Source organism: Stegostoma tigrinum, chromosome 26 (genome assembly GCF_030684315.1).
Source record: "Stegostoma tigrinum isolate sSteTig4 chromosome 26, sSteTig4.hap1, whole genome shotgun sequence".
Taxonomy (NCBI): Eukaryota; Metazoa; Chordata; class Chondrichthyes; order Orectolobiformes; family Stegostomatidae; genus Stegostoma; species Stegostoma tigrinum.
In genome coordinates, this window is record NC_081379.1 from 8,177,560 (window position 1) to 8,190,000 (window position 12,441).

The 12,441-nt window shown below is 44.0% G+C and overlaps 1 protein-coding gene across 3 annotated transcripts in view; it reads right to left on the reverse strand.

The window, feature by feature from the left end:
• ydjc (YdjC chitooligosaccharide deacetylase homolog) overlaps window positions 1-12,441 on the reverse strand; it is a 73,877-nt gene that overhangs the window by 16,180 nt on the left and 45,256 nt on the right. For 2 of the 3 annotated variants that reach the window (XM_048556035.2, XM_048556036.2), the window contains one exon: window positions 8,037-8,196. The exons of the other annotated variant lie outside the window; for it this stretch is intronic. In XM_048556035.2, coding sequence (XP_048411992.1) covers window positions 8,037-8,196 — 160 coding nt within the window. The remainder of the gene's footprint in view (window positions 1-8,036; window positions 8,197-12,441) is intronic. 3 annotated transcript variants of the gene reach the window in all.

A 12,441-nucleotide genomic window follows, 5' to 3' on the forward strand; every position in this document is an offset into this window, starting at 1 on the left:
ACAGCAAAGGGCTGCTGTTTCACTGACTCCAGTACAGCAGTACAATTCCTTGCAAAAGCCATGAGCCAACCTGTCCTCTTTAAATACTGACCCTGCCCACTCCTTCAGTTTTCCTATCTCTAGCTTAATGCATGCTACATTGGCCTGACTTAAAAGAGCCAACTGGATTATGCTGGTAGCTAATCTTGCTTTTGATAGAATTAGCAAGGTTCCCTACACTGCAAATTCTGCAAGAAGCAATCCGCATAACATTATTATAAAAGTTTGATATTCTTTCCAAGAGTTATCAATTATCATCTACCACAGAAACTGAAGCACTGTTCACCAGCAATGGAGCTCTGATATTACCAAACCACCATTAAAATGGACAAAACGGTATTCACAAACTACTTCAACACGGTCTTGTGAAATATTTAGTAATCCACAATTGTCTTTTTCTACTTGCTCCAAGAAGACCACCTCATGAGAGGGTATTCATAGCAATTATTGTTCAAATGAGTGTTGCGTTAAGTTGTCAAGCAAGTTACTTATCAAGTAGTGAACAAAAAAATACCAGCTATAACGAATTAAGTTTTACAACCCCATGTAGTGTGATTTTGATTTCAAAGTCTTTGGTTACCATTTCAGTATTACATCCATTTCAATATCATTTTTCCAAATTTTATTGCAAGGATCAATTGAGAGTTTCCTTCTTGATGACAAAATGCATCAACAATCTATTAGCCATAGGAACATAAAATATTTTGGATGTACTGTCAACCCAATAACCGCCCAAACATCTCATGATTATATCACTGTACAACAGTGTGATTTGAAGAATCTAATAATTAGTGGTCCCAAGTACAGAGTAGAATCCTTGTCCAATCATCCTATTTAATGCTGTGGCTATTAAATGGCACGTTCATATTGCTGCAGATCTGCTTTGGAAGTTTATTCAGTGTTTAGGTACCAAATAGCCGAGCAGCTGAAACAAAAACAGGAGGTTTGGGGCAATATTACCTCAAAGCTTGTATAAACAGTTGATGATGCAGCCATTGAAGGTCATTGGTGTTGAGCTTCCTTTTAGACTAAGTTCAAACTGCCACAAACAGGGCAGAATATAGGCCAGCTTTAACTCCTAGTCCATCCTGAGCCAATTGGTCCAGTCAGGGAAGCAACTAGAATTGATCTCAAGAGCTTCGGGACTTGAAAACAAGGAATTAGCCAGTGTTCCTGTTCCTGAATGAGACTGAACAAGAACAAAAATAAAACAAAAAAACTGTGGATGCTGGAGATCTGAAATAAAAACAGAACGATTGTTGGCAAGACTCAGCAGGTCTGGCAGCATCTGTGGGAAGAAAGCAGAGTTAACATCTCAAGTCCAGTAAGTTTTCATCAGCGTTAACTCTGCTTTTCTCCTACAGGTGCTGCTGGACCTACAGAATTTCACCAATATCTGTTTTTGAATCTAAACAAGAACAAGGCTGGATTCCACCACAATGCCCCAGCAGTAAACATGTCTATGGTACTACTTGGCTTAGATATGGAGGCATGACAACCTGGGCAATATACTAGAAAGATTCCACCACCCATCACAATACTGAGAGTGCAGAAAATTACTAACTTATGATGAACGATGGCTACGAGATATTCAAGATGACATCCACAAGTTCATGTGGTTCAGCTAAACCTTGGACCCAACCTAGATTTCATAAGCATTGATTCTCTTCTGGCACTTTTTGTCCAAATGCACGTTGTTCCTGCACATGTGGAGACAGTAAGGTCTGACAGGCGCAGCAGACCTTGATATTTAAAGCTCTAATTCGTATGCCTTCGCTCAAGACTGCCTTTACCAACAGTGCCACTGGGGAAATTTCTAGTTATGCAAACAAGAACAAGATCGCCAAAGCTGTAGGTAGCTTTGAGTACATGTGAGTTTGTTCACGTGGTGGAAGATTGAGAAAGCATTGCCCCTGTCCATGTCATCATAGCTCATTTCAATGTGCCAAAATTAGTAGAATCTTCATCAATGTTGAGAACAGAGGATTATAGATATTTTCTAATCAACTTGTTTAGAGATGTTATTAAGCAATTCTGGAGCAGATAAGACTTGAATCCACCTTACTGGTTCAGAGATGGGGACATTACCACTGCACGACAAGAATCCTTGAATACAGAACTATATCAGGAGTAGGTCTGTTTGGATCTGTTGATCCATTCACGAAGGATCAGTAAGATCCAATTCAAATTAGCCGACAATTATTCCAACCATCAATTTAACAATTGGCCAGTTGGGCTGGGCCTGTTTCCACACTGTAGGGAATTTAATCTAATCTAATTCCATTTAAAAGACTGAAGGATCCGCAAGCTATACAAAAATAATGAATGTGCTCGACTATTAATCCAGAAACCCAAATACTGTTCTGTGACTCGGGGTCGAACCTCACCATGGCAGATGGTGAAATTTGATACAATAAAATTGGAATTAAGAATTGACTGATCGCATTATCAATTGTCAGAACAGCCCATCTGGATCATCAATGCCTTCTGAGGAAGGAATTTGCCATCCTCATCCCTTGTGGCTCCAGACCCACAGCAATATGGTTGACTCTACATTGCCCTCGGCGGTCTAGCAAGCCACTCAGTTGTACCAATCGCTACAAAGTCTCAAAGAAATTAAACCAGATTGGTCACCTGGCATTGACATAGGCACTGGAAAAGACAATGGCAGAAACAGCCCTATCGACCCTGCAGAGTCCTCCTCACTAACATCAGGGGTTAAGTGCCAAAATTGGGAGAGCCGTTTCACAGAATAGTCAAGCAACAGCCTGACACAGTCATACTCACAGAATCATTCCCTGCAATGTCACAAACACCATCATCACCATTCCTGGATGTGTCCTGAGCCACCGGCAGGACAGACCCAGCATTAGGGATGGCACAGTGGTATGCAGTCGGGAGGGAGTTGCTCTAGGAGTCTTCAACATTGACTCCAGGCCCCATGAAATCTCATGGCTTCAAGTTAAACATGGAAAAGGAAAGCCCCTGTTGCTTACCACATACTGACCTCCCTCAGCTGATGAATCAGTACTCATCCATGCTGAACAACGCTTGGAGGAAGCACTGAAGATGGCAGGGGCATGAAATGTACTCTGGGTGTGGGATTTCAATGCCCACCAAGAGTGGCTTGGCAGCAGTACTACTGATCGAGCTGGTCGGGTCCGAAAGAAATAGCTGCTAGACTGGGTCTACAGCAGGTGGTGAGGGAACCAACAAGTGGGAAAAGCATACTTGACCTCATCCTTAACATTCTGCCAGCTGCAGGTGTATCTGTCCATGGCATGATCAGTAAGAGTAACCATTGCACAGTCCTTGTGGAGACCAAGTCCCAACTTCACACTGACCTTCCATCGTGTTGTGCGGCATTATCACCTTGCTAAATGTGACGAACTTCGCACAGATCCATCAACTAAAGACTCGGCATCCATGAAGCACTGTGGAATATCAATAGTGGCAGAATTGTACTCCGGCACAATCTGTAACCTTATGGCCTGAAATATTCCCCCCGTCAACCTTATCATCAAGCCAGGGGGTCAACCCTGGCTCAATGGAGAGTGCAGGAGGATGGATCAGGAGCAGCACCAGCACACCTGAAGATGAGGTATCAACCTCGTAAAGCCACCAAACAGCAAAAGCAGCAAGTGATAGACAGAGCTAAGTGATCCCACAACCAACAGGTCAGATGTAGGCTCTGCAGTCCTGTCACATCCGTTCACGAATGGTGGTGGACAATTAAACAACTCACTTGACGAGGAGGCTCCACATCCTCCATGAAGGAAGACCCCAGCACATCAGTGCAAAAGATGAAGCTGAAGCAGCACTTCGCAGAAATCTTCAGCCAGAAATGCCAAGTAGATGATCCGTCTGTGTCCTCCAGTGGTCCCTGGCACTACAGATGTCAGTCTTCAGTCAGTTCGATTCACTCCGTTTGATATGTAGAAGTGGTTGGAGACACTGGATACTGCAAAGGCTATGGGCCCTAACAATAGCACTGAAGACTTGTGCTCCAGAACTTACCACACCACCACCACCACGCCCCATAGCCAAGCTGTTCCAGTACAGTTTCAACACTGATATCTACCCAGCAATGTGAAAAATTGCCCACAAAGTATGTCCTGTACATAAAAAAAAGCAGGACAAATTCAACCCGGCCAATTACCACTCCAGTGGTGTACTCTCAATCATCAGCAAAGTGATGGAAGGTGTCAGTAACAGAGCTAGCAAACAGCACCTGTTCAGCAATAACCTGCTCAGTGATGCCCAGTTTGGGTTCCGCCAGGACCACTCAGCTCCTGACCTCATTACAGCCTTGGCTCAAACATGGACAAAAGAGGTGAATTCCAGAGGTGAGGTGAGAGTGACAGCCCTTGGCATTAAAGCTGCATTCGACCGAGGGTGACATCAAAGAGCCCTAGCAAAACTCGAATCAATAATCTGGGCGGGGGGGGGTGCACGCAAACACTCCGGTGGTTGAAGTCATACCTGACACATAGGAAGATGGTCATGGTTGTGGGAGGTCAATCATCTCAGCTCCAGGACATCTCTGCAGAGTTCCTCAGGGTAGTGTCCTTGGTCAACTATCTTCAGCTGCTTCATCAATGACCTTCCCTCCACCTTAAGGGTTATCATTGTCCAGAAACTCAACCGGACTCACCACATAAACACAGTGGCTACAAGAGCAGGTCAGAGGCTAGGAAAACTGTGGTGAGGAACCACCTGACTCCCCATGGGGCAAGTGGGGAGTATTCCATCTACAAGGTATAAGTCAGGGGTGTGATGGAATACTCCCCACTTGCCTGGATGGGTGCAGCCCCAACAACACTCGAGAAGCTTGAAACCATCCAGGACAAAGCAGCCCACCACATCCATAAGCATCCACTCCCTTCACCACCGACACTCAGTAGCAGCAGTGTGTACTATCTACAAGATGCACTGCAGAAACTCAAAGATCCTCAAACAGCACCTTCCAAACCCACAACCACTTCCACCTAGAAGGGCAAGAGCAGCAGATACATGGGAACACCACCACCTTCAAGTTTCCCTCCAAGCCACTCACCATCCTGACTTTAGAATTAAATCACCGTTCCTTCCCTGTAGCTGGGTCAAAATCCTGGAATTCCCTCCCTAAGGGTCACCCTACAGCTGGGGGGCTGCAGCGGATCAAGAAGGCAGCCCACCACCACCTTCTCAAGGACACTTAGGGATGGGCAAGAAATGCTGGCCAGCCAGCAACGCCCACATCCCACAAATGAATAGGAAAAAAAAGTCAAGTAAAAAATGATTAAGTACTTAATGCAACAACAGCTGCATTTATTTAGCACATGTATTGTAAGGTAGGAGTAGGATTATAGGAGAAGGGACAGACATGTTCATGAGCTGCGATAAACACAAGTATAGAGACATTTATAAGTTGTAGAACAATTACATTCCCTACAGCATTTACTTAAACTGTGGATGAAGTATGTGAAAAGATTAATTTTTTGCAACAATGTCTTGGATGCTTACAAATTTGCCAGGAAAGCATCAACGCACTGTGAGATTTCAAACAGATCTACGGAAGATTTCCATACTGACAAAAATTAGTTATTACATTTTTTAAAAATAGGCCACGGACAGAATTTTGTAGACCAACAGCAAATACAGGTGGTGTTTTGGGGAAAAATAATCTCTCGTGTTATGGGAACAATTTTATATGATTTAGAAACATCATTAGGAAATCCAAACATAGCATCATGATGCAGCTGTGCTGCAGTCCACAGACATTGATTTAGATATTGCAGTCCACTTTAGAATAGTCTGAAGGGTGGCATGGTGGCTCAATGGTTAGCACTGGTGCCTCAACAGAGTTCGATTCCACTCTCGGGTGACTTGTCTGTGTGGAGTTTGCACGTTCTCCCCGTGTCTGCGTGGGTTTCCCCCAGGTGCTACAATTTCTTCCCATGGCCCAACGATGTGCAGGTTAGGGTGGATTGGCCATGGGAAATGCAGAGTTACAGGGTAGAGGTTTGGGCCTGGGTGGGATGCTTTTTGGAGGGTTGATATGGACAAGATGGGTCAAATGGCCCATTTCCACACTGTAGAGATTGTAGGATTTTTAGTCTGAAGTGATGGATCATAGGAGGGAAGGAAGATACGTCTGAAGTATGGGATAGATACAGGTCCAGCCCCAGCTTTGCCCACTTTGTGCCATGTCCAGCTTTAGAAGGGAAAAATAAGAGTAGAAGTGAAAGAGAATGTGAGAATTGCGAGATATGTTCTCCACTTTTCAATTCCACATAAATTAGTTAGAACTAGACTAGAGAGGGAAAATTAGTCTGTTAGATAAGATCAAAGAAGAATCCATTGAATCCCTACAGTGTGGAAATAGGCCATTTGCCCCAACAAGTCTGTAACTGATCCTCTGAAAAGCATCCCACCCAGACCAATGGCCTTACCCTAACCCTGTATTTCCCATGGCTAACACATCCAACCTACACATCACTGAACACAATGGGTAAATGAGAATGGCCAATCCACCTAACTTGCTCATCTTTGAGCTGTGGGAGAAAACGCACGCAGACACGGGGACAATGTGCAAACTCCACACAGACAGTCACCCGAGGGTGGAATCTAACCCTGGTCCCTGGCACTGTAAAACAGCAGTGCTAACCAGAGTCCCCATGCCTGTCTTTCCTTGTAATAAACAGGCGGCTGCTTCTGTATGATTTCATATGACATAATTAAGAATTTGAACACCAAAGCACCAGGATGCACAGTAACAAAAAAAAAATTGGCTGGAATATCCCAGGCCTGCAGGTAAACAAGGGAGGAGGCTGAAGGCCTAACAATTGAAATGGATTATCTTTGGGACTGACACCTGACACCCTTTAGTGACTGCACACCATTGGGTGGCACAGTGGCTCACTGCTGCCTCACAGCGCCAGGGACCCAGGTTCTATTCTCGAGCGACTGTCTGTGTGGAGTTTGCACATTCTCCCAGCATCTATGTGGGTTTCCTCCTGGTGCTCCAGTTTCCTCCCACAGTCCAAAGATGTGCAGGTTAGGGTGGATTTGCTGTGCTAAATTGCCCGTAGTGTTCAGGGATATGTAGATTTGGTGGGTTGTAAAGGGGAGGGGTCTTGCTGGGATGTCTGAGGGTGAGGTGGACTTGTTGGGCCAAAGGGCCTGTTTCCACACTATAGGGAATCTATGATCTAGGATAAGAAGGTTCCAGGCACAGAGACCCACGAGCCACTTTCCAGCCACAGTCCCACTTCAGAATTGACAATGACAATAGCCCCCAATCCCCTGGGCTACAATTTTCTCAGCTCCTGGCGATACAAATACCAAGCAGCAGGTAATCATGTGTACGCATGCCTATCAGCTGGGGATGGTGTGGGTGCTCTTGATATGCAATCGTTTCCACATGATCGAGGGGGTGAGGGGCAGGGAGGGGGGTGGACCCGTGTGTCCAATCCACACTCCCTACGGGTACCCGAGAGTGAAACTGCCCTCACACCCCAGCAATGTCCACCATCGTAGGAATCCGGGGCTGTGTTGTGATAGCAGGAGGCACAGCGTCTTCTATGGCACCGCCAAAAGCTAGAGCTGATGGCCCCTGACTGCATGGCAGAATGGTGCGCAGAATACCCAGCAGGCACCAGTCAGCGTTGGTAGTGAACACAAAGGTACCTTCCAAACCCGCAAGACTCTGCCCAATAAGTTGGAGATTTTAAAAATAATTTTTCCCAGAGACATAAATATAATGGATGGTGGGAACATCCCAAATCTAAGGATTAAAATAAATCCACAAACTGCAAATGCATGCTTTAAATACATGTAATTTGTAAGCCTGGATAAGGTTACAAATGTCTTGTTATTTGATATTTACAATGAGAATGCCTTTTATGAGCAATCCTTATCCTTATGTCATGAGTTTCCGTGATAGCTCTCCTAAAGGTGTAGCGAAATGACTGCATGCTTAATTAAGGTGGAATTGTGTGCTTGGTTCAGTGTACCTCAGACAGGTTGATATGACCACTCTTCAGTACTTCCCTAATTCCCATCTTCCCATGGAAAAAGCCATCCTTGTTGACAAGGGAAGAACCCATTCGGAGTTGGTGACAGACAGGCAGGCCCTCAGAAAGATTTGCGTGAAGACCAAGCGGAACCTTGTTTCTGTTTGACAGAGAGAAATATTTAAAGATTAAAAATGACTCTCACAACTTGTTAGACCAATTGCCATTAATTGGCCACTTAAGGACCTCAACTGGCCCAAGGCAGGTTTGAGACCTATAGCACTGTTGGCAAAGTTCTAGCAACAGCAAAAGAGGATTTCTTTTCTTTAAGACAGAAGTAAATCTGTGGAATTGTTTACCACAGAGCACTGAAGACGCCGGATTATTAACGTGCTGTCTATCTCAGCCATGAATCAGTAAGAAATCAAGGGTTATGGGATAAGACTGGAAAGTGGAGTTGGGGATTAGGAGATCAGCCGGTGATCTCAATGAATGACCTAAAGCACTCAATGGGCTGAATGGCCTACTTCTGCTCCTGTGCCTTATGGTCTTACATGGAAAGTGACAGGGATAGCCTACCATGCCAACCAATTTCACTACCATTAGCCCCCAACCTTCACCTACCAACACAGTCTCAGGCAGGTATAGAACAACCAGCCATTCTCCACTCATAATGAAGATGTCTCACAAGTTAATTTTAATCCATTGTACTAATCAGTGAGAGGCACTCTATTCGAATTTCAAACATCATGAGGAAGATTTTCTTGTTGAATTGTGTGACTTCCTGTTATATTGGTATGCTAGTCACATAATTACTTCATAAATAATAAAAACAACTTTAGGAGGTCAGTCTGGTAATTCCCAGAATTGTACTTATTGAATTAGAATTAGATTTTATTATCCTCTGCGCTCAAGCACAGAAACACAAGTGCATTGAAGAATGTACAATGTTGCCATTCCTACTGCCTTCTTATGTTCAAAGGTGCAAAATCTTAGCTACAAAACCAAACATTAAATATTACAATCCTAATAAAAAATTAGAAGTTGGGGGAGATTTGAAGGGACCTTCAAAATCATGAAAGGGATGGCTAGAGAAGCTGAGAGAAACTGTTCTCATTAGCAAAGAGATCAAAAACAGAAGGGCACAGATTTGAAAGAGCGCACAGTTTTGAAATCACATTTGTTTCTTTGATGCGAGAAGAAACATTTTCACACAGTGAGTGGTTCAGGCATGGAAGTGTGGTGGAGGCAGGATCAGTTAGGTATTCAAGATGTAGCAATGGATGAATATTTTAGTGAAAAATCCATGAAAAATGTGAAAAGTGAGGACCGTGATGCAAGTCATGATGTTGATATGGACAGCTGGTGTAGACATAAGCCAAATGACCCCCTTCCCACCACACCACTTCTACGATTCTGTGAACTTAGACTCAACCTGAAACTTGATGGACAAGTATCTTAATGATGAGGAACAGCAAAGCATGAAAATAAAAAGGAGCAGAGACCTACACTCTGGATTCCACAACTTAGTGGGATGCCGTTCCCCAAGTGCCAAAAAGATCCGCAGGTCAGGAACTGGCCTGTTCAGTCACAAGATATCTACACTCAGTCAACGTCACCTTAGAATCATGGGACAACTGACTATGCTGCTCACAAGAGTCTGGTGTGAAAAATTAGCTGAAATTGCAAATGCTATACATTTCAAAAGTACATAATTGGCTGTAATGCATTTCAGACATCGAACAGTAATGAAGGAGATATAATATACAATTTTCTAGGTTAACTAATTTTAATGTAATTTCCAGAGCCAACTGGAGAAATAGGCCATCTCCTAACACACCATCTCTTATAGTGACTCTCCTCATACCTCAAGAAACAAGAGCCAATATCCAAATCCTACCAATATAGTGAACAATTTGGACGAACATGTTGATTGTTGATCAACTACGATCATGCAAAAGCATGGGCTACTGTGCTTGAATTCCATAGCTTGATTTAATACCTGGTATTCCCATGGACTAGAACGGTGTTTAAAAACACCGGGGCATTACAGTAGCTAGCACTGCAGCCTCACAGCACTCGGGTCCTGGGTTCAATTCCAGCTTCGGGCGACTAGGTGGAGTTTGCACATTCTCCCCGTGTCTGCATGGGTTTCTTTCGGGGGAACTGGAGCACCCGGCAGTCTGAACATGTGTAGGTTGGGTGGATTAGCCATGGGAATTACAGGGTAACAGGCATAGGGTAAGGGGGTGGGGGTGGGGGTGGGGGTGAGTCTGGATAGAATGCTCTCCAGAGAGTTGGTTTGGACTTGTTGAGCCAAATGGCATGTCTCCACACTTTACAGATTCAATGATACTATGAAAAAAAAACCAAAAAAAACTGACTCCAAATAGCCTTAATCACCACCTGACCAAAATGGTCAAGTTTTGATATGAATTCAGCAACAGGCAGCTGAACTGAATTAGCACTTTAATGAAAGGCAATGAACCCAGCCAGCAAGTAACCTGCCAGGGAGACATAAGAAGGCCCTCATTCACACTTCAGAAATGTTTACATGGGTAAAACACCACCTTAAATTGTGAATCTTGGAGAAACTCAAACAGGGAAATACACACAAAGCTTGCATCTCAAGAAACTATTTTGGGCAGACAGAAGGAAAGAGTGAGGGAGCTAGGAATGCAGAGTTGAAGGCTACGGAACAAACTCAAACTCACTCTCTTTGTGAAGAAAATCAATGATCAGATAGGAGCAAATTACTACAAATGTTGGAATCTGAGCTGAAACTAAGGAATGTTGCAAATCACAACAGATCAGGCAGCATCCCTGGATAGACAGCAAGCTAGTATTTCAAGTCTGGATGACTTCAGAGTTTTAAGAGCAATGTTTAGCGAGAAGCATCAAGAATAAAACAGATAACAGCAACATTCAAATTCTGACTTTTATGACAATTACCTGGAGATGTAGTGGACAGTGAAGGAGGTTACCTCAGAGTACAATGGGACCTTGATCAGATGGGCCAATGGGCAGCAAGGAGTGGCAGATGGAGTTTAATTTGGATAAATATGAGGTGCTGCATTTTGGAAAGACAAACCAGGGCAGAACTTATACACTTAATCATAAGGTCCTTGGGAGTGTTGCTGAACAAAGAAACCTTGGAGTGCAAGTTCATTGTTCCTTGAAAAAGTAGAGTCGCAGGGTAGATAGGATAGTGAAGAAGGTATTTGGTATGCTCGCCTTTATTTGTCAGTGCACTGAGTACAGGAGTTGGGAGGTCATGTTGCAGCTGTACAGGACATTGGTAAGGCCTCTTTTGGAATACTTGTGAAAATCTGGTCACTCTGCTTTGGAGAGATGTTGTGAAATTTGGAAGGGTTGAGAAAAGATTTACAAGGATGTTGCCAAGGTTGGAGGGTTTGAGCTGAGGAGAGAGGCTGAATAGGCTGGGGCTATTTTCCCTGGAGCGTCGGAGGCTGAGGGGTGACCTTATAGAGGTTTATAGGAGCATGGATAGGGTAAATAGGCAAGACCTTTTCCCTGGGTTGGGGGAAGCCCAACTACAGGGCATAGGTCTAAGGTGAGAAGGGGAAGGTACAAAGGAACATAAGGGGCAACTTTCTCATACAGAGCATGGTGCATACATGGAAATGAGCTGGCAGAGGATGTGGTGGAGGCTGATATAATTACATCATTTGTAAGGCATCTGGTTAGGACTATGAATACGAAAGGTTTAGGGGGATATGAGCCAAATGCTGGCGAATGGGACTAGATTTATTTAAGATATCTGGTCGGCATGGATGAGTTGGAACGAAGGGTCTGTTTCCTGGCTGTATATCTCTAAAACTCTAACACTAGTTTCACAAACAACATTATTGACACTAACTTTAAAATTCTAAGGTTATTAGTTAAATTTAAATTCCACCAGCTGCCTTTGTGGGATTTGAACCCACGTCATCAGTCTGGGCCTCTGGATTACCAGTCCAGCAAAATTATGACTCTACCACCACCACCTTCCCTGCTAGAAAATTTTTGAACAATACAGGGCCTGTTCTGCACTTCGGCCTTCGATGTTAGACCATATGCCATGGACAATTGTCTGAAAATAATCATGGTTTGAAAAGCATGGCATTGAGGAGCCTGGGTTAATGGGAATTGTGGGAAAACTCTCCATCGGCAAGAGTCATACCTGACATATAGGAACATGGTTCTGGTTGTTGAAGGTCAATCATCTCAGCTCCAGGACAACTCTAGAGAAGCTCTTTAGGTTTGTGACCGAGACCCAACCATCTTCAGCTGTTTCATGAATGACTTTCCCTCCATCAGGTGGTCAGGAGTAGGGAAGTTCACCAATGATTGCACAATATTCAGCACCATTCATTACTCCTCAATTACTTAAGCATATGTCCAA